At 46.5% G+C, this 27787-nt stretch overlaps 1 protein-coding gene and 1 non-coding gene across 2 annotated transcripts in view; one reads left to right on the forward strand and one right to left on the reverse strand.

Moving 5' to 3' along the window:
- Window positions 1-27787, reverse strand: part of CLASP1 (cytoplasmic linker associated protein 1) — a 181290-nt gene that overhangs the window by 123650 nt on the left and 29853 nt on the right. Inside the window, exons 3-8 of the mRNA XM_055811576.1 lie at window positions 7914-7992; window positions 7598-7701; window positions 7033-7124; window positions 6871-6946; window positions 3039-3136; window positions 1826-1893 (exon numbers count right to left, since the gene is read on the reverse strand). Coding sequence (XP_055667551.1) covers window positions 1826-1893; window positions 3039-3136; window positions 6871-6946; window positions 7033-7124; window positions 7598-7701; window positions 7914-7992 — 517 coding nt within the window. The remainder of the gene's footprint in view (window positions 1-1825; window positions 1894-3038; window positions 3137-6870; window positions 6947-7032; window positions 7125-7597; window positions 7702-7913; window positions 7993-27787) is intronic.
- On the forward strand, window positions 9085-9201 carry LOC129785103 (U4atac minor spliceosomal RNA). The gene has a single exon (XR_008748648.1). It is a non-coding gene; the product is annotated as a U4atac minor spliceosomal RNA (small nuclear RNA).

Consider the following 27787-nt stretch of genomic DNA (forward strand, 5'->3'; position numbering starts at 1 on the left):
GGGCGAGGAAGAAGCAATAAACCAGCCTATAACACAATGGGAAAGTGAACCCTCCCCTCAAACACACGCACCAAAAGAAAATAATAATATATTCATAACTAATGTTCTCATTATTAGCTTCACAAATTAGAACTACTTTAACACAAGCAACTACAGACTTATTTATTGTTAGAGAAAATGAAAAGGTTCTGGCAAAGAACCTCACATGTGTCTCACCTGTTTCATACTAAATACCCTCCTAAGCAGGTGTGATACACCTGCTTTTCTAACATCACCTTCATGTGGATTAGAAAAACCTGCTGTAAACTTAGCTCAAATTTGGCCAGGGGCACATTAATCTCCAAAATCTTTCCCTGCCCCTCTAGAGAATAAACCCAACGGAACTCCCACCCACAGCATCTTCCCACCACAGCATTCGTTTAAAAACACCATGCAGCAATACGTCTCACCAGAGCATAAGCCTGCCTCCTGCAACTCTACACAACAGCAATCTACATGATGCAAAATTAACTTTTTTTTTTTTTTTTGAAAGCCCATTCTATTCCACTACTAGCAAAACAAAAATCAACCTTAGCCTAGCCAAGTGGAAAGCAGAGAAGCCGGATCAGCAGTAAACTTGTTGCGGTTTGACTTAGGATTTCAGAACAAACACCTGGAGGCTGCAATCCTTAAGATGTTTGCTAAGGGATTAAATACTTACTTCCCCCCTTTTAAAGAAGTACAAGAACATTTGTTCCTCAACTGCGCTTTTTTGCCACTGTAAGCCTCATCTACCTATACAGCCAGTATTTTCCCACATTATGCAAAAAGTATCATTTTAGCCCATTCCATCAGAGGAACCTGCGCTAGGTCTTCATCGTTCCCTAGCACACAAGGGAGTATCACATCACATTTTTGAACAATCCAAAATCTAACTTCAGAATTCTCAAGTAAGTCCATTTTATTATTTCCTGAAGTAAGAAGAATGGTGCCTGGAGAAGTGAAAAAGGTATTTGTTGCAATTTTAAAAAGCAGAGACGTCTGCTCTCTTGGCTTCTGAGAGCATGGTGGGAAAGACTGGGGACATCACCTCTCCTGCTCTTGGCCTTGCAGAGGGTGTGAGCTCAGTGGGTTCAGTACTGCAGGTTCCTACGTTCTTCATCTCTGCTCTACTCTGCTCTTGGCAGAAAGATGAATTCCCTGACCATGAATACTCTCAATTCCTTATTAAAAATACTTTCTAGCTCCTAAGTTTATCTATAGGAAAAGCAGTAATACACACTTGTTTTTAGAGTAAGCAAAACACTAGTCTCAGACATGAAGACAGAATTAAGGCTCTGATAAGCATCTTTTGACTACCATAAACATTAAGAACCTAAACTTAGGAACTGCAAAATACAATCCCTAAAAAAATACCAGCTTTAAATGGAACACTAACACATTGATATGTACCCTTTCTGTACTATTTAGGGCATTAAACTGAAAAGGCTTCTTCTCTCAAGTTACTATTTAATTTACCTTATGAACAATTTTAACAAAGATGCACACGGACTTGACAACAAAAGATGTATTTCCCTAATGAAGCTCAAGAGGAAAAGGAGGACAGCCCTAAGAACACCTTCTACTCTTGAAACTTATGCTTCATTCTCCTGCTGATACTACTAGGGAGACAGAGCAGATTAACTAAACATCATTTTTATTTGCTGTAAAAGCTATGTGTCTATTTCTGAACAATCACCCACACTTGTTTTCCCTAACAGAATGCTTGCTCTGTGTCCATTTGAATGCCTCACCCACTGAAAATTGCTAAAAACACCAAAAAGAGAAAACAAGTGCTTCTACTCACCACCTGAACTCTGGATCATGTTTCCAGATTTTTGGACCTCATCAAATTTTGTAAAAATTACATTCAACCTGTTTGAAAGATAAAGAAATACATAATGAAGAGTTGAATTTAATTTTTAGGAATCTTCTAATTTAAGATGTTACAGCACAAATTTTGCTTTACTCAGGTCATTGGGAGCACTGTAAAAAACATCAGTGTGGAGGGAAATTATTTTCAAATGAAGTAAAATCACAACATGCAACATTTGATAAGAAAAACAGAGAAACAACTGATACTACAGAAGTGTAAGAGATACAGTTGGAAACACTACATGACTGAAGATGTGGCATGCCTAATTGTGGATGCATTTCTAGTTCATTACCACTCTGGCTATACTATTTGCAGAAATATAAAAAAAACAACTTCACAATTTGTCTTCAGCCCTGATGCTTCTTTCCCATTCATGGCACAGACGTGGTAGAGCAGAAGATCCTTACCACATCTCATTATTCCTTCCCAGAGAATTTATTACTTTAAGCCACACTGTGGCAGAAGATGCTTTTGCTGGAGAATAAGAGAAGGCAACAGCACTGCCTCCCACTGCGTGCAGCCCACCCCTGAAACAACCCCTTCCCTCCTCCCTCTGTGCACTGACACGCTGCCAGCCACTCCATCCTCAGGTCTGACCTACTCCATCCTGCGCGCCAGAGGCTGCGGCAAGATGCAGAGCAGCTTTCTTACCACTCCTGAAGTGGCGGAAGCAGAGGGATAGGGCTTTGGGGTTGTTTTGTTCATTTGATTTGTTTTATTTGTTTGTTTGTTCTTTTAATAAAGCCTTGGAACTGATGATACTGGCTGTAGGGTTTTTTTTCTTTATGACAGCCTACTAAGTTGCATAAACACAGGCTACTCCGAAGTGTCCTCTACACATGCAGAACATACAGGAAAAACACAGTAAATCTTAAATCCATTAACTACACATCTGTAATAATTGTACCGGTTTTCCAAAGACCCTATGGCATACTTGGGCAAAGGTACAGGATCCACATTAAATGAAACCTGAGTAAGTGTTTGTAGGATGAAAACAAAAAAATACCCCCCTAAAAAACCAGAAAAACCAAGCATTGATTCCAGGAAAAGGTTCAGTCATGCAGCTCCTGAAGCCTTCTAAAAGAAGGAAGGGAATAAAAAGCAGCCCAAAACTATTGGAGACATAAGGACATTTTCAACTTACCGAGATTGGGGTAATCCTTTTTTACTGAGATCAGCCCTTACACGTTCACCAACATGTCTGTAAATTTCCACAAGGCTGTTTATTGCTGCATCTCGAACCTGAATGTGAGATACGAGAGAAATTAATCACCTTTATAATTTAAATAAACTCCTGCCTGACCTTGGATAAAGAAATTTGAGTATTTCTCACCAACAGTTGCCACTATAGGCATTACTACAGAGTTCGTGAAGGAGCTTCCATCCCTGCGTTTCAGATATTAGCAGTATCAGCAGGTCTAATTTAATTGAAAAAGCAGTCAAGAGATAAGATGAAAGGCTTTGTACATAGGGACAGATGCAGGGAGCTCTGCTACCTTTGCCAAATTCCACCCATCGTGTGCAACAGGTACATTTACTGGATTAAAAAAAGCAAGGAGACACACACAAATAAACTTTATATTGCTAGTATAAAAACCTGGGGTTTAATAGCAGTTTTAATGTGAGCTTCCAAGAGGTCACAGCCTCCCTCGGGCATCCCCCTGCTCCAGCATGGTGTCCTTCCCAGGCTGCAAATAGATACCTGCTCCACTCCGGACCTCCATGGGCTGAGGGCACATGGTCTTCACCATGAGCTGCAGGGGAACCTGCACTTGTGCCTGGAGCACCTCCTGCCCTCCATCTGCCCTGACCTAGGTCTCTGCAGGGCTGTTGCTCTCACATAGTCTCACTCCTTTCTTCCACTGCAATTTGCTGTGTAGATTCTAACCCTCACCCCTTCTTAACTATGCTACCCACCATCACTAACAGTGTGGTGTTGTCAGTGGTGGGTCCTTCTTGGAGCTGGCTGGCATCAGCTCCACCAGACATGGGGGAAGCTTCTAGAAGCCTCTCACTGAAGATGGCCCTGAGCCCCACCCACCAAAAAAAAAAAAACCAACCCAAAACAAAAAACACCAAACAAAAAAAAACATTGCCACACAAACCAAATACACCATCTTTCAAACTCACATTTCTGTGTTTACAACAAAGTATGGAGGGAGGGAATCAATCAGCCAAGTCACCATGAATTTTGCATATTTTCCAAACTGATTTGCAAAAAAATGGCTGAGCACATCCTTCCCTCTACCCAACAGAAAAGCCACAAATCTGATTAAAGCGTCATCTTTCTGTACTGAATCCCCTTCTTCCATCAGTCACAGCAGGCTGAGAAGGTAAACTGTCTGCCCTGTCTACAGAAATACCTACGGAACCGTGCACTTCTGCTTCTCATGGGACGCCCTGGCAGCTACCCAAGCACCCACACGCATCACAACTAGACACAGGATTTTTGTGGGCACAAGCTAGACTCACCTATAGAATCACAGAATCATCTAGATTGGAAAAGACCTTTAAGATCATCAGGTCCAGGCATTAACTCAGGACTGCCAAGTCCACCACTAAACCACGTCTCTAAGCACCACATCTACATGCTTTTTGAACACTTCCAGGGTCGGTGATTCTACCACCTCCCTGGGCAGCCTGTTCTAATGCTTGACCATCCTTTCAGGGAAGAAATTTTTCCTAATCTCCAATCTAAACCCCCCCAAGCACAACTTGAAGCTGTTTCCTCTTGTCCTGTCACTTGTTATCCGGGAGAAGATAAGCTGCTCATAAGACTTGCGGTCTAGACCACTCACCAAAGAGGCTAGAGTCAAAGGGCTGGCACACATACCCTGTTCCTTAGCCAAAAAATATCCTAACACTTGACTCACGTGCATCTTGTTCCCTTCTCCTGCTGCACAGCTTCCCATTCAGCAAGTCGCTGCCTGTTTCCAAACTCCCATCTTCACTCATGCCAGCCCTCACTCTGCAGTCTTGCCTCTCCTCTCTCTGCTCATCAGCCCTATGTGTCACCAGGCAGGACTTCTGGGCACAACTCAGGAGGGACTCTAGTGTCCCCAGTTTCTGGGGACACAGACCCTAACCCAGCCTCACACTGCCTCCGACAGCCAGGGAGGAGAGGTGGCACCTGCATCTCACGCTCGCCTGCAGCCAGTCCGCCTGCCCCAGGCACAGGCATCAGCAGCCGGGGCACACGGAGAAGCTGTGCCGTACCTCCAGCCTGCCACTGTGCCCCCTGCAGCTGCAGCACACAGCACGGCCGGCCACAGGTCCTGACTGCGTGAGCTGGAAGGACTGCCCATGCACGTAAAGCTCATCAGAGACACGGCTGCAGGATGGGCAAACCCATACTGGGTAAGGCTGGGAGCCCGTGCTATCATACCTGGTTTACTCTACCACAACAGTAACAAAGTTTTAATGCTCAATTTGATTTTTGAGAAAGTACTCCTAGTTTAAATACTGTTGGCATACTGGGTGCTCACCGAGTTACACAACTGCGTTAGCTGAAAACAACAAAACCACTCTTCCTGAAACGGGAAGAGCTTCCACGTCCACAGCAAAAGGCAAAACCAGGGACCTCGGCCCGGCTCTGTGCTCTCCCAGCGCCTCTCGCCAAGAGAGGGGCAGCACTGACCGGGCATCCTCCAGAGCTCGGCAGAAGGCACCCGCAGCAGAGAGGCGGCACCAGCAGCTGAGAAGCCGCCCCAGGGGAGCCCAGGACCAGCCCCTGCTCAACCAGGAGCTGCTTTGACAGCAATCTGTGTCTGACCGGCTACGGCATGGGCTTTCTGGGGATGAGGAACCGGACCCAGGGGAAGGGACAAGAGATCGGCTTCATTTCCCCCAGCAGCTGGGCACCGGGATAACGAGCTGTGCCAGGCACATGGAAGAGGCAGTGCAGAGGGAAAACCCGTTTCAATGCACTCACCAACTTTCCGATTCATTCAACAGCTCACCGATGGCAAGAGCAAGGTCAGTCTGTGCAGCAGTTCCAGGTCCTAAACCCAGTACCCCCATGAGGAGTAACAACTTGCTCAGTCACAGCTCAGAACCACGAAGGACCCTGAACATTAAACTTCCACAGAAACTTCTTGGGGTAACAGGTTTATCCTCCTGCACCGGAACAAGCAGCGAGGGAAAGCTGCTTCACACTCATCCTCCTCTTCAGCAAGGGGAGGCCCTGACAGCCGTGGGATCTGGCAGACTCCTGTCAGCCCACGTAAACCTGTTCCCCAGTTGGCTGCCCCACACTTCCTTCCAGCTAAACACCTGCTCCAGACCTGGTCACATTCGTGTCACCCGTGCTCAGAGGGCAACAAGAATATTCAAAAACTGGTAGCACATGTTACATGACATGGGTCTGAACCCTGCTTCCCCACCTCCCTCTCCTCATTAACCTCATATATTGGCATCTAATTTCAGGTTGGGTCCTGTCCAGGGCAGGACAAAATGCATGTACAAGTGACAGATTTTTTCCAGCACATATTTTCATTTAGTTTCTACCACTGATTTCAGGTACCTTCCCTCCACCCCTTATTCAAGATCTCCCTATACAACTTCCAGCAGCACACATCGCCAAGCTGTGCAACCGGTCCCATTTGCCCTCCCTGCCCAAACTGGTTCTTCTCTGAAGGTGACGGGTGCTGCACTGAGCCCAGGGGTACCCCCCTGCAACCTCCCGTGCACTCAGGCTGTAAGGCACAAGAGTTCCCTTCCCAACAAAGGGTTCCTGCTCTGTTCATCTCATCTGCAGCTTCATGTTCTGTTTAATTCTTGGAGTAATTGATATGCTGGTTTAAGCATACTTCAAATCATACCTCTTCAAAACCAGCCAAGGGCTCTTCACGAACAGCATTGTTCAGAGTTCACCACCAGCAGCACAATTAGCTAATTTACCAGCCAGAACGCAGCACCCCACTTACCAACAAGGCAACTGGCATAACCTTTAGACATGACTCATGGCAAAAGCTTACCTGGCTGTTTGGATCTCCAAGTAAGTTACATATATGTGGCACTATCTTACTCAGTGTTAAACTCTGAGCTCCAGATCTGGGAACAAAGAGAAGAGCGCTGGTGTGAATCACAGAGCAGGCTTGTGCACATAACGCAGGTTTGCAGGAGGTTCTCTCACTTACGCATTGAGTGTTGCAATAAGGCAGAGGCAAATCCCTTCTCTTGTCCGGAAATTCTTGTGTTTGAATCCTCCTAGCATCCTGTCCCATACGTACTGTGGGAGACAAAAAAGAGGTGAGACAGGAAAAAAGGAGGCGAGGAAAGAGACAGATTCTTTCTTCCAACAGGCATACACTGTAACATCACTGGAGCTTAAATATAAGCTTTACATCCACTCAAGCAGAGCAGGACAAGAAGTAGAAAGACACAATTCTTTGCTCTGTACTGGCTTCACAGGAACTCCCCACTAGCTGAAACAGTACTTTTACTTACAGAAAGCAAGTACCTTCCAAAACCCACCCAGAACAACTACTCTGACATTCACTCATCCCATCCTTAGGAAGCCTGCTGACACTCCCACTCCCACGTGTATCCTAACATGCAACAGCATTCTCAGGTGAAGCAAATATAACAAGGGATTAAAGAGCTGAAGCCATGTCAGAGCCACAGAAGAAAACCCTCTGACAGAAAAAAGTTCTCCTTTTTAAGCAGCCAGTCAGTCAGGCTGCAAAGGGCTGTCGAGCATACCTGAGGGTTAGCAGCTTGATCCATGATTTTCAGCAGCAAGGTCTGATCCTGCTCCCTCACCGAATCCTTAGAGTCTCCCAGCCTATCGAGTAAACTTGGCAGCACTGAGGAAAGAAAAACAGGAACATCCAAAGCCCTCATCCCTCAAAAGAAAACTATCTCAGTGACACAGCCTCTCTGCTCTGCCCCCAGCCCAGCCCTCCCACCCTTCAGCAGAGCCTGACACCACCACCAGCCTCCCTGTGCCCTCCGGGGCAGAACAGGGCTTCGTGTGCAGCAGCCACCCCACCCCACCCCCCCCCCACACACACCTTACCTGTGCCAATCTGGGCCTTGAAGCGATCCTGCAAGCGGGACACGAGCGCGGAAAGGATGTCAATGCCCAGGAGAACCACCTGCGAGCAGAGCAGAGGACAGACGGTGCTTTAGCTGCAGCCCCTGTCCCCCCTCAGCCAACACGCCCTGGGCAGCAGCGTGGGCACAGGCTCCCTCCCTCCTGCCGCAGGGTTGTGCCCCCACACACAGCTCTTCCCTGCGTGGCTTCTGCCGGACAAGCAGAGTGCTTTGCAAACACAAAAGGCTATTTACCAAATTATTGCTCCCTGTGGCACGTACAAGCCAAAATCCAGTGCCAAGAGCTTGAGAAAGCCAGCAACTGCTGTTGATGCTCAATGCTGAATTCATACATATGTATGTGCAGTGTACACATACACATGCATAACAGCGTTGGTATTTGTTGTAACTAGCTTTTCTAATTAATTCTAATTATGACACTTATAATTAGAAAATGCTGTGCACTAACAGCTGTTTAATTATTCACTTGCAGAAATTAAACCCAGCGCTTTTCAGACATAACTGAAACCCAGGGAAAGGCACCTGATTTGAGAGAAGCTCCGGGACAGGCTGCAGATCAGACAACCCGCTCTGCCCGACTCCACGCAGTAGCTACAAACCCATACATACTGTACCGCATGGACTGTGTGGTGTGCATGCTACGCACTTAGCAAGACCCTATAAACGAGGCCAGCTCTGGTGTCGGACAGCTCTCCGCAGGTTTTTACTAAAGCCCCGAGGTTAGCAGCCCTAGAAGTGTGACGGACAGCCAGGCCCCTCGCCACCGGACGGACGGATAGACACACACGCACCGCGCGGCACGCACGGCCGGGGCTGCAGGCGGGCCGGGCAGCGCCACGGCCGGTCGACAGGGGGCGCGCTGCGTCGCCGCCCGGCTCGCCTGGCCAGCCCCCTATGCAAATAGCCTCCCGGCTGGCGCAGTGCACTCTGGGTACGGCCGCCACAGCCCACGAAAAGGCTTAAACCGGCGCTCAGACAGAGACGGAAACGCCGCTCCCCGCGCCGCCCCCGAAGCGGGGCGCGCCGCCGAGCCGGGCGGCGGGGGGCAGCGGGTCCGGGTGCGCGCCGCCCCTCGCCCGCACCGATGCGGCCGTTAGCCCTCCCCTAGCGGGGGAGCGGCACAGCGCCCGGTAACCGTCCTTATCTGGGGGTTGCGCGGCCGCCCGATGAACGCGTGGTGAGGGCGGCACTGCTAACGCCTCACGCAACACACCGGCGCCCGCCTCGCGCGCGGCGCAATTTTTGGAACCTCGCATCGGGGCGCGCGCGCCCGCTGCGTTCCCCAACCCCGGCCGCCCCGGTACCGGCGGGCACCCGCGCCCGGCGCTCCGTGCGGACGGCCGGGCCGAGACCCGCCGCGGGGCACACGGCTCCGCCCCGGCCCGGCCCTACAGCAGCCAGGGGGCCGCCGGCAGCGCGGCCAGCCAACGCCGCCGGGTACGGGGGACCGCGGCTCCCCCCAGCACAGCGCTGCCCCGCGGCGCTCTCCATCACACCCAGAGCTCCCCGTCATTCCTCCCATTCGACGCCGCTTGCAGCATGCCGGCAGGCCTAGAACCTGTCCGTATGCCAAAGGAGAATCTTCCTCGTGCTTTTGTACACCGCGTTTCATTTTCACGTTCATCTTGCGCGCTGGATTTAATCTACCCTTGAGAAACGCTCAGCCAGCTGCCTTGAGCCCTACCCACCGCTGCCCACTCGGCTCCTCCTGGCTGAGGCACGGCAGCAGAGCCCCGCATCAGCCAAGAGACGCTTTTAAAGGAAGATCAGGGGACTCTGAACGCCAGCACCACTCACGGCTGGCCGATCCGAGCCCCAGCACAGCAGCATCCCGCTCCGAGAAGTAAGTGTGCTGCCTAGGTACGGAGGTGTGCCCCAGGGATAAATCTGATCCCAGGAGAGGAAGGGATCCATCTCTTCTTCAAACTGCTGCAAGCCAGAAAGAGCGAGGGGAACTCATCACTCAGACTTTAAAGGGAACAGATGCAGTGTGCAAACACAGCCAGCCACCCTGCAGTTCGCCCCCAGGAGCGGAAGAGGGTGAGCGAAGCCTCCCAAGACTTTTTGCTCTTACGCTTACAGAAACGGAGAGCTCATTAGCACAACGATTACACCGGTGGCTTGCACAGCTATTGAGCAAACCACCACTGAGGGGACAAGGTGTTACCCCCTACCACACTGGATTCATTTCTCAAGCCCAACGTACCTCAAACTTCGGATGGTCTGAGGTAGAAAGTTGAAGCCGCATATAGACTGAGAAATCCAACAGGTCCATGAGAGAGAGAGAGAGGACACAAAACCTGAGGTATGTGTGGCAAATGAATGAAGAATTAATTGATTTCCAGCCCTTGTTACACTGGGTTGACCACACTGAAGAGCCCACCTCTGTTTACCCCTGAAGTGGTTATCAAGCTCTGCCTGAATGAACACACCAACGCCCAGGGGGAACCTCAGGAGCAGGGGGGCTGTCAGTGCAGGGCCGGAGCAGGGACCGGCCGCCAGCAGCCACCCCTCTCCCCGGGGATGCCAGCTGGCAGGCACCGCTCCACTCCGTGGCACAGGAAGCATAGCTCTCCATCCAAAATTCCAGATAACACTGCAGTGCTGATAACTACGGAGCTATTCCAGGCCTTTGCATCAGCACAGGTCGTGCTTGTGCTCCAGGCAAAGCAGGACTCAACTCACAAGCCCCCAGCCCTCAGATGAGAAAATACCAGGTCAGCAGCCACTGCTCTTAGCCCCCTACTTTATACAGGTCCCAGAAAGAGTCATCCTAGGTCTCCCAAACCCACTGCAGGAACACACAGTGACACAGCCCTAGGTCTACAACTCTGCCACTTTGCTTGTTTGACTCCTGAAGGCTCCCCAAGACACTCAACAAAGCAATTTGAGCAATCCAGTGTTCAGCTCAATTGGCATCTGCTGCTGCTTTGTTATATCCCAGTACCTTCCATAGGCGCTAAGGGCTGCCAGCAAGCCCTTCTGCCTCCCTCCAACTGCCAGGTCTCAAGGCACCAACATTCCCAGTAAAGAAGGCTCTTTACTGGGATCCTGGATGCAACAAAGCCTTCTCCCAACAGAGAAAATACTTCCCCTCCCCCCCCCCCCCTTTTTTTTTTTAATAGACCACCAAAAACTTACTTCAGGTAGCTGAATAGTAACTGTCCATTAATACCCGGGTGACGCTGAAAGGCCTGCAGGCAGCTCCACGTATCAGAGAACAGCCAGCCTACCATCATCTGCTCTAACAGTAAATGCTCACCAAGCGTGACAGACAAATAAATGCATCCAACACAGCCTAAGACAAGACACACCTAAACGCGCCTCCAGAAAAGGGCGAGAAAGGGAGCTGCACTGTCCAGCACCAGTGACCAGAGTGAATCACAGCCTCGGGCTGCCACCAGAGCCTGCCCTAACACGGCAGATCCAGACTGCAGCAGGGAAGAGACGAGCCCTTTCCTCCACTCTCCGGACCATGCCACATGCGGCAGGGATGTGGCGGCTGCCGCGCGAACCTTTATCCCATGCCTCTTGCAGGGAATCAGCAATGGGCTGAGCAGCACATCCCCACAGGCTGGCTTCACCCTGCTGGACCTTCCACACCTGGCAGCGTGGGACCAAAATGGGAGTACTGGAGATACAGTTCCTATCCCAGCTAGCTTCATGCTTCATTTCTTCATCTCCACCGTTGTGGTGACAGAGCTTGGCTATTTCACATTGCAGTCCGTTAGGTTTTTCTTGAAGGAAGGGAGAGAGGTGGAAGACAAACTTCTAAATCTCAACATAAAAAATTTTGCAAGCGAATTCAACCAGGTATTTTTGAACACTTGCTTACATAATCCTTTGGATTCATAAACAAAGACATCCAGAAGCACTTGCATACCTTAAGTAAACAACGTATTTGTGAAAAATGAGAACACTTCAGCTTACACATTGAGAAGTCTGAGATAAGCACCAAATGCCCCACATCACCACCTGCCTGACGACTAGTGCTAATCAGTCAGTGAGCACTTTTAATTCCTCAAGACATGAAATATCCACCACAACTGAACTGGGCACACAAGACCAAGCAAGAGCTAAAGTTAAAACTGAATTTACAAATGTCAGCTAAAGTCAGGTACATATTTTGGGTCACCACAGCAATAACAAAACTCCTGGCAGACAGAGGAACAGCAGACAGAGAAAGATGAAGTTAGCTTATGAAACGCTAACAGCTGTATGCTATCTGCACAGGAGTATAACCAAATACACCCTGCAGGACATCCATCTCCTTTCACTGTTCTAGAATTAACATTTCACATTCCAAGGCAGGATTCACATCTGTACTGGCAACATGAGTGCATCACCCTAGCCCAACAATCCTAGTACAAGCACAGGTTATAGGAGCTATTCTGTACAATGCAATTTGCAAAACCAACAGCAGCAAACAAGAAGGCAGCAACAGTAGCACAAGTGCTTTTCCTGGTACGACTACAACCTGTGGTCAGAGCTGAACAGCAGGGAGACTGCAAACAGTTATTTCTGGGTTCTTTCTCTAGATCCATGAAATACCACCCATTCTGTCACAGACACCACCTTCAAAATCCACAAGTTTGGACACTGGGCCATTGATTTGCCATTCAATACAGCAATGCCTCGAGAGCAGCTGCTTCATTTGGATATAACTTTTTCATTGGAACATGGACCACAATCTGTTGGAGTAGCTTCCTGGAAGAAAAATGCCCCTTTTATTTCTCATCATCTACAGACGTATTTCTACATCTGTGAGACTGAGAAGATTTAACTTATTAATGTAGGAATTTAAATTTCCAAACAGAGCAACCTTATAGTGACTCTTCTTCTGTTTTAAGACACTGATGAGAGGCCAGACGTCTGTTCCGGATTTAGAAGAATGGGAAAAAGAGCTACGGAAAACTTTCAGAGGGTTTTTCTGCCCTTCTATACAGCTGATCGAAATTATTCTACCCAGAAAAGGGAATTACACTAAGCAATACCAGATCAAACACTGACAGTACCTATGGCTGAGAACAGTCACAGTAGGTCAGGAACTTCCCTGACACTCGTGTCCTTCCCTAGCAGGGAGGCCAGATCCTGTACACTGGAGAGTATCAGCGCTGAAACTCTCCTTACAGCACAGCATGCAACTGTTCAGCAAATCAGACTAGCACCACACTTAAACGACACAACAGCTTTCATCATCTCTGTATCACTTTTCCCAGTCTCTCCTACCTCATGCTGGAAGACCTTTCCACTTCTCCTGGCAGTACATCAAGAGATGCCTCGCTCTTCTTTGCCCACTGTAAGCCCAGGCTGCTCATGCTGTCTCTCCTGTGTTACCATCTCAAAGGAAAATCCAGGAGGTACTGACCGCCCTGTACATCTCCACCCAAGCAGGTTCCCAAATCTTCAGTGCTTGTGGTACTCCCTCAGTCCTTGGCTCTGTTCTACATCACCCTGCAAGTTTATCTTCCCCATACCTCCATGCCAACACTGCCTGGCGCCCCTGTGACCGTATTGACCCTTGCAGGTCAACTGAGTCTGCTTTCCTCACTGTGATGACAGCCAGTACTACTGCAGAGCACACACGCTACCATCTCAAGCACCTGAGCCTCTGGCAAATGCCTCACTTGTACAACACAAGGGGCAACACAACTTCCCACAAGTCGTCTGGGAGTGGAGAGCAGGGAGAGCCGCGATCAGCCCATCTTCTTAATCCCCTCACTGCTCCCACATAACATAGAGCTCGGATCACATGTCTCAGCACTTTTAAACTACTGCTTGTAAAAAAAATAAAATCAAGCATCTTCTATGAATTAAGGACCACTGCCCACCCCAGAATCCAGCAGACCAGCTTACTTGATGGCAACTCACCTATCCTACAATAGTGCAGCACTATGCAACAGTGATTAAGGACAATAAAGCCCACGTGACAAGAGACAACCCTGCCAGGAATCACTACTGGACTGATGGAAATGGCTGAATCAAAACACCCAATGAAACCTCCAGCCCTTGCAAAATGAGAAAAAAGCTGGTTATTGAAGGTTCTCCTTCATTTACAGACTTGGGAGCAGAGGAGCAACTTGATAAATAATGCATAGCTCTAGAGTGAAATAAATCCCAGAAAGACTAAGGTCATTTAAATGTTGGGAGGTATTAAGAATGAGTGTTAAAATACATCCCCATAGTGATCATTTCTGACAACTACTGTTAGGACACAAGGGCACATTTCCCATGCAGAAGCAAAAAACCCCAAGACCTATGTTCTGGATCCAGCAAAAAAAGCCAACAGAAAAGCCAGTTGCCTCCTAATGCAAGAGTTACAGACTTCACAGAACACACAAGAAATTCAAACCAGTTCAAGGAAACACCACAGAGCAAGAAGGCAGCACTACAGAAAATCCTACAAAGAAAAACGGAGGGATGCTTAGAAGAACATGATCACTCTGAAATGTGGATATCTGATTCCAGGAGAGCTGACGAGTATGTCCTAGGTGAAATAGCTGGAGCAAGTCAGCCCCCAGCCACACTGCTCTCTGTCCTGCCTCTGCTCAGTGCAATTGAAGGGGTACATACCAAAGAGTAACAAATTCATCCTCTTTTGCACTGGTCCTTGAGCGATTGCACACAACCATGGTGAGAAGGAGCAGCATGTAACCACCAGGCTCTGTCCAAAGGACACAAAGGGAATCGCAAGTTGCAGTCACTGCTGTGGAGCACAGGTGCCGTTTACAGCCTGATCAAGCAAAGCTCCAGAAAGCACAGCAGGTAAATCACTACTGACAAAAACTACAGTCCGTGCTGCAGCAATACTCATGGTAATGTATTATGAGACTCTGCAGTTGAAGGCAGAGTCCCAATTTAAATCACACTTTCCTGTCTCAATTACCCCAAACACTGCTAAAAAGCAGCAGCAGCAAACACTGTTTCAGAACGCCAGTCCTGTTTTCACAGCACCTTACATGTAGGATATCTGCATAGCAGTACTCAGTGCTTAGTGTCTTCACAGAAAACATCAAAAATGAAACACCTGTACTACCAACTGCTATTGCCTTTGGTTCCTCACCAGAAAGCAGTTAAATATCTTAGTTACAAACACTGCCACTATTCTGTACATTTCCATTGCTGCTCCCAGCTGAGCACTTACACTTACAGTCAGGTCCTCAGCCAGTAAGGAAAAATGGATGTAAGCTCTGTGAGCACCGATGAGATCATGCCTGTGGGCGTCAGCTGGGGATCAGGCCCACCACATCCTTGAATGCGCTTGTAGTTTTGCTGACAAGTTGCATCTCAGGAGCTCAAGGCAAAATGAAGCATCATACAATGAGTGCTAGGATCTCCCTTACAGAAAAGCAACAAGAAAACGTTAGGGAAATGAAAAAAGCCATTGCAATGCCTTGCTTTCTTTTTCATGGGAAAACTGAAAGCCTGTATTATGGCAACGTAAATTGCTAGTGTAGTGATGTGCCTTATTAAGAGACCAGGCTGGTTTACCTAATAGAAGTGTTTTCCCCTCCATTAGAGGCAAAAGCCTGCTACAGTGCACAAAGAAAGCGAGAAATCACACTGGTAATTTGCCTTTAGGCAGAACCACATTAGCTAGAGCATCTCAAAGCTCCTAGCACAGAAGCACTGACCCTGACTCCATCTCTAACACATACAGGAACAGAAAGTGCTCAGCACATTTCAAAATTGAAACAGAAGTGCTTCTGAGGGCTTAGACAGCATCTGGAAAAACCAAGGCAAAAACACAACCTAGCAGATAATCAGTCTTCTCTGTTCCCTTGGGGCTCAAGAAGAGTAGTGAGAATTGTGAAGATGCTTAAATATCCAGCTACTCCCCTTGACTGCTAGTTCCCACACTTCTGAACATCTGCACTTCCAGATTACACCATACAGTATAAGCTTTTATGAGGAACAGCGATCCTGCAAAACAGTGATGACAGGCTGCACGGACAGCCTCACGAGGAGGGCACCAAATAGGTGCAAACTCAGCCAAGACCCACCAGCTGCTGGTAACGTGAAAAAAACCTGGGGATCTCTCGGGGAGGCTGAGAAGCCACCGTGATGAAAAGTCAACAGAAGCTGACCTGACTAAAGTAGAGGATAGTTACCAGATGCTAACATCTCTTGCTAGTTCACAGCTAGCAAAGGTTTTTTTCTTTGCCTTGTTTGGGAAGAAAAGGGATACATGCAATTAAGGGTGCAATAGCATTTTCAGTAGCCACAGCCTTTGCAAAACTCTAGAAACACCCTAAGACCTGAAACTTCCACAGCAGCTATCAGCCCTGTGCAGTCAGCCTGCCTGCTCAGCATCTACCACACGCTCCTACACCCTTGAGAAGGGCCTCCCGACATAATCCACAACAGCTAGTAGTACAACAACAAAGAACTCCACTGAGAAAAGAAGAAATGTTCAAGATGCCTTTGTTAGCTGCTGGAAGCCAGACAATAGCCCAAGTTAGTGAAGAGATGGATGCTAGGTAGAGAAAGGGGCCACAGATGGCAGGAGGGAATGCTTCCTCCACGGAGGAAGGCATCACTTCAGCAGGAGTCCTATTCCTACAAAGCTGCTTCTATAGCCCGCTGAAATCTTTTCACCCAGAAGAGACTGTAAGAGCTGAAGCTCTGACCAACTAGCCACAAGGGAATTAACAATCGCTTCACACAAAGGCAACGGCTTCTACATCCTGTCTAAATTCCAGCTTCAGTAATTACAAAATCCGTACCTGGAATTCCCCCTCAGTTTCTGCCTGAAGACTCTTTTCTTCACTTTCCATTACTAAGAACTGCTGGAAAGTATCACTAGAACTGCAGTACTCCAACAGCCAAGCAAATATGCACTGATTTTATAGCTCCCAAAGAGCCCAAAAGGTTCAACTATTTAGAAGAACAGCACAAAGTACTATGCCTGAGAGTGCAGTTGGAAGAAAAGGTGAAAGTCAGACTACACCTAACAACAAAAAGCAAAAGAAAGAGGCACCTTACGTTCTTCCCACCTACAACCATAAGACAATTTAAATGTGCAGCCAAAGAAAATCACCTCTTGATGCAGACAGACACAACCCAAAGCATGAGGCTACAGAGCTGGCTGTCCCAGACGCAAATACAACAACTCAGAAACATCAGAATCCAAGCAAAACTTTCCATAAAAACCAAACCAAACCAACAAACCACACACACCCCCCAAAAAAAAAAAACAAACAAAAAAAAAACACCCAACACCCCACCCCCCAAAAAACCCCCAAAACATGCTCTTGCAGTACATCCTACAGATATTCAAGCAAGTTTTACACATGACAGGCTCAACAAGTGCCGTTCATTAATTCAAGGACAGCAGTTCCTGTGCCCAGCATCACAAGAGGAGATTATTCCAAAACCTTGAGTTACAAAACTAAATTCAGGGTTTCAAGTGATCTCATGACCAAGCAAGGCCCTGAAACATGAAGTAAAGAGCCAAATGTGCTAAGAAGCACAAAGAAACCAGCTTCTGGACTATGCATCATTATTAAGTACAGAGGATCTCTCAACACATGCTGCCCTTCTCTGCTGGACCTTCACCTCCTGCTCCCATCCCCTCCAGGTGCTGAGGCAGCAGTGGCCCATGCATTACTGGCAAGCACTACCCTCAAGGCAAGTCTTCAGCAATCCTTCGCAAGGTCTTCCTTCACAGATGAGCCTTGGGGAGGATTCAGTGCGTTCCAAACACCTTTCTGACCCATTCAGGAAAGCCCAGAGGATGACCCGTAGAGGCATGGGTTAAAATACTTCTCAATCCTTCCTACACCAGTGAACGGTGCACCTGAGCTAGTTCTAACCCAGCACCTACAGCAGCCACAAGACGTAGCACAGCCCGTGCAGCAAGTGTGATGCTCCCCACAGTTTACTATTCAGTACTGTCAAGACAAGTCAGTGAAGACTGAGAGCTACTAGTTTAAGCTGTTACTATACCAGTTTCTTCTTTTACCATTCTTTTAGTCCTGCCCCCCAAGGTAGAGTTACATGCTGTTTTTCAATGCATGTCAAACAACTTAAAAGGAAAAGCTCCCAGAAGTTTACTATCAGTGCTATACCGGTAACTCCAGCTGAAACCAGGACCCCAGAAAACCAAGTGCCACAAGAACACAGGAGGGGACAGTCCCAGTCCTGACCTGCTCACCTGAGTGTGCCTATGCAGGTAGAACCAGACCTTGCATCAGCACATATGCACCAGTGCCCATCTGCAAGCTGGGCAGCCGTCACCGTGCACTCTGCTTGAGCCATTGTGTTATCCTGCAAGGGGCCAGGGATATTTGACTGAGAAATGACACAAATGGCCCAGGTCTTGCACCCTGGAGACCTCTCTACACAGCTTCTGGCTCAGCAGCTCCAACCAGCTCAGAGTCCCAACCGGTCTGTAACCCATGCAAGCCTCTCACAACTATTGCTCTCTTACACTCAGCTCTTAGCACAGTTATTGATCAATTCAGGCATCATTTTTAATATCTTTAACTTCTGGCAAGTAGATATATCTTCCAAGAATATGATCTATCTGGTCTAGGAAACAGCAATCACAATGATAAAAAAAGATTCTCTTGCTGCCCATTTAAAAGCTAATGCTAACTTTGAGGTTAATGATTTCCACATACTCCAGAACTAACCCCCACATGCTGTTTAACACACAAGAAATAATCATTCTTCTCCTTCCTAAATATGTTCCTTTCCTCAACTCCTTGTGACCCATGCATCTGTCCCTTTGCCTTTTTGGCTGTCATTATTGAGAACTAGAGCAACAGCTGAAACATCACTCTACTGAGCTCTCACAAGAGAATAAAACATCTGTTTTCCTCCCTCAGACTGAAAACAGACGCCTTTTTAGTTGTTTCCAACAGATACTCAATTATATGACAGCATAGTGAAGCACAATGCATCTAAATTAGGGCACACCCTCGGGCCACATCAGAGCACGCATGTGGTCAGAAACCCGAAGAAGTTTTGTGATCTCTGGCAAGCTACCCCTCCACAAGTATCTAGGGTCCGAGACACCCACAGGTAGTAAGGGTAGATTTTTGCTTTTAACACTTAGAGGCTGCAGATGTCTGCAGGACTGCTCCAGAGCAGAACACGTGCACCAAGCGCTATGCACTTGCACCGCGGTTCAGCTGCATAGTTCTGGCTTGTCTGGAAAACCCAATTCCATACGTTTTACACTCCACATCATCTTACTCACCTGATCCAGGTCTGAAACGGGTGACTGTCATCACCCTAGGACAGCAGCTCAATAAAATCTGCCTGGAAAAAGTCATACTGGCTATTGTCAACCTGTTGGAAACCCACTGCTACAAAAAAAATACTGTAATTGACACCCCTGGAAAGCCCAGCCACAGGCAGACCTGTGCAGGTGAGCAGCCTGGCCACAGCTGGTTCAAGATCCAACTTGAGACACAAGGGTGGGCTGACACGGGTAGCACGCAGCCCAACCTACGTGTACCTGACCCTGCGGATGAAGCACTCCAGTCTCCAGAGCTGTTAAACTGCTGGGACACTTGGGTGGTGGGTGGAGTCCAGAAGAAAAAAAAACCCTCAAACAAACCACAAAACCAAAACACCAACACAGGCACCTCAAGGGAAGACACAGGAATTCTTCATCCTGTGTTGCTTGAAGGAGCCAGCATTTTCTTAAGGGAAAAGAACAAGCCATCTGAGCAGCTGACAGCACAAGTGGAAAACCAATCTGAAAGTTACAGGGACAAAATGACATACATTTTGGCATCTACATCCAGCTCTAGAAACACATTTAAACAAGTCAGGCAAATAGCTCCTATCAATGTTCTAGTGCTACAGCTATACGAACAAGCATCCCTCACATTACAGGCTTCCACAAATTCTTGTGGATTAATACAAGAAAGGAATTAATTACATGTTCAACTAAATCATTAGCTCTTGGATTAAGTATCTTAAATGGAACTCTTAAACTGAAATACGTCAAAGGAACAGAAGCTATAAACGTAACACAAGAAGCCACTCAGCTCAGCGCAGGGTACACAGAGAGCTGACACTCTGGAGAAGCACAGCCCAGAAAACGAGGTACCTACCTCCTGGACAGGCTCTACTCACCTTTCACAATATTTTTACTATGTTTTTTTCTCTCCTTCACAACTCCCATCATTATATTCAACATAACAAAGGGTAAGCTGAATCAAGTGTTTCAATAACCATCTTGATTGTGGTTTTAGAAGATCAGATGCCTTGTTTCATGATTCTGTTATTTTCTTAAAGAGATCTGTTCTCACTGGACACTTGTTAACAAGAACACTCTGCTGAACAGGATATAGTATGTATTTATGTGAGTAGTTAATAGCACAGCATACCCTTATAAAAATGCAGTAACTTACGAATCTGAACACAGCTTAGTAAAAGAGCCTGTGTCATGCTTCAGGTGGAAGAGAGGGTTTTTTTCAACACAACACTGCAGAAACTTGAAGCAACACTGAAAAGCAACTTTGAAGAAGAACAAATGCAGCCTGCTGAATTCAACTTACATTTCACCTCAGAGGAGAAAGGCAACAGCAACTTTCCAAATTTTTCCAAATTGTTCCTCCTGGTTAAAATCAACAGGTTTTGTTGAAGAAACAGAAATATTTGTAATTTGCAAAGGAAGAGACTCAGCTGTCCCCTGTCATCACAGGCACATTCAAATGTGGATTTATTTATTTTTGGTTCTGAAAGATTGTAAGGGAGGCTTGGTGCAGTTTTCTAAAGCACTAATTAGGTGCCAACTTAAACTAAAATATGCAGCATCCACAGGCACAGATACCTCTAAAAATGTGCCCTTCACATCTTAGAAACCTCTTCATTATATGCAGTCTCATCTCCTAATTTATACAGGTTCAAAGTTGCACAAGCCCTCCTGCTCCTGTAATTTCAAAAGTGGTTCCTTGACTTTGGAGCGCCTATTCCAAATTAAAGTGCCCCATTAGTATTACCTTTTGTCTTAAATAAAGCAGCATCTTTTACACAGAAGGGAAAGCATGATCATCCTGAGAACTCCCGGAACCAAAACTTGCCATCTTGTGAATTCTGAAGACAGACATATACAATGCTGGAGATGATCGCATGCCACTGTTAACCTGACACGAAAAGGATGACAGATTGTTTCCTCCCATCCCACCCAGCCCTACTGCACATTCTATACCCAGTTAAACAACACAATAGCTCTTTAACCTCTAGCATGAGAACAGGGCTCACCAATAAAATCAGGTCAGAACGGGTATCCAAAGGCCAACTAGTTCAATGCTATCCCCACCCCACTGCTTAAAATTAGATCAGGTTGGTCTCACTTCTACAAAACACTTTGTTTTACTTGATTCTTAACATATAGGCCTTCAGTTGTCATTTACTTCAAAAGTTCATTAAAACTTGAAACAGTTTTATGTGTTCTAGTTAGAAGCTGCCCTGTTGATTCATTAAGTGATTTAATAAGCTTCTGTGTCATCACCAATAAGACCTAGTTGGCAGACAGTAAAACAGCAAAACTGGTTTTATTTATTTAATCCTTCTCCAGGTATAGTAGTATAGCCCAGGCAACTACTTGTAGCCCCCCAAAACTCCAGCTACATGATCTGATCCATGACAATCTTGGACTCCAACAAGGTTTCCTGCAGGTATAAGGCATCTGCAACATGGATCGGGCAGCAAGATCAGCACATACATGTCAAGTTCAAATACTGCCAGCCGTAGCAGGAAATGGCACGTTCTTTTGAGCAAAGAAATGGCACTGGGCTTTTGGTTTATTTATCTAGGAGGTTTTGTTTAACTTGACATCATCTGATAAAAGTAAAAATTTCAGAGCCACACACAGTGATAGGCTCCAGTTACTACTCCTCTACCAGTCTGTGTCAACAGCAACTTTGTTCAGGAAGGAGGAGGGATTGATGCTGGCAAGCCTCTTGCAGTCTACAGCACAGACACCATTTCAGAAGAATTGGAGATCGAGTTTCACAGATAGTAACTATGTGAGACTAGAGAACATCATTTAGAGAAAAAGGAGTTAAGATATGGCAATGCCCAAGGATAAGACCAAGAAACTTAACATACTTTCCAGATAATACCACTTGTGGTGTAGGTTAGAGATCAAGTGGCTGCTTTTTTTTCAGTGCAGACACTGTAAGAAAAGTCAAGCAAATCAGTTGCTCAATCTTCCACAAAATGAACACCACCAACTGATTACAAAGGGGATCCAGCTACGGTTATGTCTTTTCTTGCCCTTCATCTTTTGCCTCCTGGAAGTTAATAGCACTTTGCTGCAACCTAGCAAGATAGGAAATACAAACTAGTGCTTTTCAAGGGTTTTCATATCGTCATCTGTAACTACAGAGCATTACCACTATCATAAACTTGTCACACTGAGGTCTAGTAGTACTGTCCGTATGTTGGAAAGAAGTATTATTTGGCTACTTCATATACATCTGCCTGCAGTGTTGGGACTGTGCCAGCATGCAGTCCAGTTACAAATGAAGTTCAGCCTAAGATCTATACACGAGGGGGGAATAAAAAAAAAAAAAAAAAAACAACCATGCAGAGCTACGAGTACACTCATATCACCATTTAAAGAGATTTCTCCTCCCTCCTTCAAAGGAATTCAATTTTTTTGAGTGCACACATATACATTCCGTTCCTTGTCTTCAAATTCATATATCAAAGAAGATACCACAAACAGAACGCAAAGATTCTTCATTAACCCTTTCTTTAAAAGAAAAGAACTGCAAGCCATGTGCAGACCCTGCACTGTTTTTTAATGTACCTTGACTTCTTTAATCAATCAAAAGGTAAAGCATTCAGATGTGCTGCTATGGGCCCGATTCTGATGCATCACACTAGCATAAACCCAGAATCTGAAGCCAGCTGCTTGCATCCACATTCTCCCCAGAAATACAACAGGGGAATCAGCCATCACTGCACATGTCTTAGCTTTTGATGACACAATTCAGACCTTAATGATCACCTAAATTCTATTAGGAAGGGAAAAAACAATTCCAGAAACAGACTTTTAGCTACTAAACTACTTCAGGCTACTAGATAGCACATGAGCTCTTTGAAGAGTTGCCCAGTTATGTGTGGACCTTACATATGTTTTGATGGTTTCTGAGTGACTCATTAAATAATTCAAGATAATGGTAACTTTATTCTGCAAAACACATGAATTCAGTTGCATTATTTTTCCATAAAATTCTTCTTGGTCACTAGATAATCAGGGCTAAAAGTCAGGATATGGCAGCATCAACACTTCCCTTATATCACTTGTCCCCAGCAAGAAACACAAGATCCCAGGCAAAATACACATGGAAAGCAACATCACTCCCTCCTCCTCCAAGCTTAGTCTGAAATCCCTTCTTAGGAGGGTTTGAAAGGGGATATAACACTAAACACCAGCACTGGTTTTATTGCTCCTTTCACCTGTGTAAAGCAGCATGCAGGCAAACAGCATCCTTTCAGCCTACACTGTTTCTGCAAGGACTTGAAGAATTTTTGTTTCTGACTTTACAGAGAGGAACCTGTGCACCCCCAGCTGACTCTGAGCACCACAAAACAGACCTGCAGCAGAGCCAAGATTATGCTCCCAAAGTCTTTGGTCCGGTCTTCATCCCCTGGCACAGGAGATGTGAGTCTGACCCACCTCCACCCAGAGCTCCTGCAACTTGAGTCAACAGCAGACAGCAACTGCACTAAGCCTGGGAAGGGTCAAATAGCAACATCAGAAGAGACCCTAGTTCAGCCCTCTAGGGTGGGCACCCCATGACCTAGACCACACAAAACTGATAGAAAGAAACTGTTACAATATAACCAGTAGCTCATTTTCCCTGCTAATTATGTCCTGCCTAAACAGCCTTGAGTAAATGATTTCACCACTGTGTCCACCCACCAAAAGCCTGAAGGTCAGTTCAAGTGGATCCAACGCTCGCACCTCCATCGAGATCCTATCACGACAGTGCCTCCCATATCTTCAGTTTTCTGTGTCTTGGTTAAGCCTAAGGAAAGGCAGGTTTCTGTGATAAAAGGTGCCACAGAAGAGCCTGCCGGCAATTCGCTAACAGACCACAGCTGGAGGATTTTGAACTTCAAACCTCCACAGCCCCTGCTCCCCAGACACAGCTGACCCCACAACCACACTGAGCAACAGGCAAGCCCAGCAGCATGCCCCCTGCTCGGGAAGGAGCCGATAGACATGCTGCAGCTCTCCTTCCCCACCGGGACAAAGCAGAAGAGCACAAGTCAAACCAGTTTTCTGCTCACATAATTGGAGTTCAGGAACTCGTTATGAAGCAGGCCTAAAAGACATCACTCCTTTCAGGCTCTCGCTGTATTCATTTGGCCTCTCTCAATACAGCAGCATGCTGTGGTTCAGCCTCAGTGCACATGCAAGGTGCACTTCTTCCTCAGGCTGCGAAGCTAACCAGGAACACCAAAAAGGTAGCCACACCGAGGAACGGATAGGGAAGGCTATGACCACTAAACAGACACAGTCACAAACCACAGCACAGTTACCACCAGTCTCTACTGCCATGTATTCAGATGCCTGTAAGACACCTTAGAAGCACAATGACTACCAAGGGAAACTACAGGCCAGCTGACTTGTCCAGTACACATCTGCTGCAGGCAAGAGAACAAGCCTCAAAGAGTTTATCTTCTCCACTGTTGCTTTCCAGGCTGTACACCCAGGAAGGTCACTCGGAGGAGACTGACCTGAGCCCTCTCCATGGGCAAAATTCTCTGTGCACACTGACAAAACCTACCGTCTTCTGCTGGTCCCCTCCCCAGAAATGCCTTCAATTCATATCATCACATTCTTGATCACAGCAGAAGTTCCTACCCAGGGTGACAAATCAACATTGTGACCCACTTGTCTGCCACAGCACGAAAGCTTCACAACACTGTCTCCTTGGCATGACTGTAGCTGCACTCACCCCATCTGCCAGTGTGCTCTTTTCCCTGCCACATGCTGTGACTTTCTAGAGATTACAAAAAGCATCTCTGCCCACGACAATGCCTTTAAAGCTTCATCCCACATCCCCTCACCTCCTCTTTGTTAACGACACTGCTACAGTACTGGAGCTGGAGACCAGACCACCTACCAGAAAATAGCTAAAGTTTTCTTTAGGAGAACTTCACTGAATAATGAAAATGTCACACCTCCAAGGGCACGTGATCCCGCAGTCAAAGGGAGGCAGGTGCAAGGACTCTGCCTTTCAGCAGATCCATCTACAGGCCAGTAAGGTGGTTCTCAACCGTTCAATTACTTACCACCTTTCCGGGATGAAAAGAGCAGTGTGCCCTTATCCCGGAATCACACCAGCTCTAGCAATCAGAAGATGCCTCAGCACAGACGAAGCTCTGCCAATACACTGCAGAACAAAGCACAAACTACTAGCCTCACCTAGCAAACAGGTAAAACAGTTGTAGTGGAAATTACATTAAAGAGATCGTGCTAGCATGGACTTGAACAAGGGTGGTGATCAACTTTCCTCATATGCTCCAGAAGAAGGACAAAGAGAAATCCTCTTAGATCAGCTAGAAAGGAAATTAAGCATGAAGAGCATAGGGGCACTGGAACAGACTAATTCAGGAGGCTGCGAGATTTTCAAAGGATTTATTTTAAGCATAGGTTGAATAAACACCTGACAGAAGACATCCGGATACATTTGGTTGTCTTCTGTGAACAAAAAATTGAATTTGACTATTTCCTGAAGTCCCTTATATTACAATACCCACAAAGCCTTAAGATTTCCTCCCTGTCATTAGAAATACAGTACCAGCAAAATAAATTATGTTACTAGTAGGTAATCATCCTTTATGAACAAGACAAGACAAAGTGACAACAGAAGCTTGTTAGCAATCCACTGTAGATACAAATTATACTGGCAGATACTAGTTACTCCCCAGGGTAAGGCTGACACTCCGGTGAACTAAACTTTCCAATATTGGTTTACTCAAGATTAATGTACAATCATGAAGGATATATGAAGACTGAAGCGAACCTTAGACTTCCTCTCCTATGTCCAAAACTCAAACCATATCCATCTTTTCTTCCCCTGCAGGATCCGTAACGAACTCTACACCAATAACCCCAAATTAAACACAAACATAATTGTCATCTCAACAAACTTCTGGGCCTAGCTTTGAGAAGCATGAAACATGCATATCATGAGATTTCTTGGAAGAACAAACCAGGGAAGCACTTGCTCACAGAGAACATGAAAGAGCGAGCTTCCTCCTTGCTGCAAGCAAAATGCAAGGAGGCATTTGGATTTTATCACACTGAGCTGCTCCAAGATCCATTAAAACTCCTCATACTTGTGCCATTTGTTCTTCAACAGCAAACAATGGGTCTTAATAAGCTTTTGGCTATTCAGAACCGCTTTCTAATCACCCATACACCTAACTTCAGAGACCACATGTGCTGGACACTGCATGAAAGGGAATCAGTGTTAGCATATTCAGCATGCTCTGCCCTGGTTTTCCATCTCAGTGTGACTCTGTGCTGCTTTACCGCAGCAATACTTGCTACTAAAGCCAGAATAACACACAGAGCAGCCCTTTGCCAATTAAATCAACACTACTTATGCAACACTAAGGGAGCTAAACCTTGTAAAAAAGTCCCCAGGACGCTCAAATCAATATAAAATTCACTTTAGGCTTGTAGTATTTTAGGTCATTAGGGACATGTTTAAACTAAATTGTATGGAAGTGTGTGAAAAAAGGAATTTGCACAATTTCCCAAACCTTAGAAAATGGAAAGTGTCTTCCCTCTACATAGTTAAGATCCACCACTGAATGAAAACCCAAACTGAGGTCTATGCTAAGAAGCATTCACACATCACCCTGAGCTGCTGGCTCTGGAGGAGGCAAGAAACAAGCTGACCTTGAGTTATCTTCCCACAGCTAACAGAGGTCTTGACATCAGCCCCAAGTTTCAAACCACTACAATGGGCTTACACAACCAGTATCCTCAATTTAATAAGCGCAGTATTTTCCCAGAAGAATAGAGAAGAGACTCAGGAGGAGGGAAAGACACTATGCCTCTGGACACTGTATACCGTCAGTCAGTGGCAGAGCTGCCAGCTGAACCTGAGTCTCTACCAGCCCAGTTCCTGCATGAAGCACAAGCCTTGTATCTCCACTGACTCAAGCTGTGAGGTTCACAACCTGTGCTCCCAGGACTTGTGAACAGAATCCCTCCTCCTCATACAAATGAAGACATTAAACAGACCAAGTTACCTGCAAAGAGAAACTTGATTTTAAAACCTTTTCTCAGGAGATATTTTTCTTCTGTGGAAAGCCTGGATATTACAAAGGCAGAAACCACCAAAACACACTAGTTACCACAGGCCAGTCATACACATTAAGACGTAGTACCCATATCACACTATTGCAATGTCTATTCATCTTAAAACCACATGGGAAAAAATAGGTCTAGCTCATGGTTAAGGTTTCCTAAGAAGTCATATGCAGAGTCTCTGAATGCTCCAACAGATTTTCTTCAGAGCTTTCCCTTGAACACAGATGAACAAAATGGGCAAGACACTCCCAGGAGTGACATTCTGCACTGCTGCTGGAACTGTCTCCTCTTGCATCCTTTAACGCAGAGCACAATCTCCTACAGGCAGGGGTTGCATCTCCTTGTCGCCTGCAAACACCACAAGCAGGACAAGCAATTGAAAAAAAGTCTGCTGGTGTCTGCAACGTATCTAAAACTTCATCTCACGAGCCACCCTGCAAATACAGGGTGGACTGCTATTCTGACTACCTACACAGAAAAGCTTGGTTGTGGTGCAGACCTGTGGTTTGCAAACCTGGATTTTG

The sequence above is a fragment of the Falco peregrinus genome, chromosome 8 (genome assembly GCF_023634155.1).
Source record: "Falco peregrinus isolate bFalPer1 chromosome 8, bFalPer1.pri, whole genome shotgun sequence".
NCBI classification, from domain to species: domain Eukaryota; kingdom Metazoa; phylum Chordata; class Aves; order Falconiformes; family Falconidae; genus Falco; species Falco peregrinus.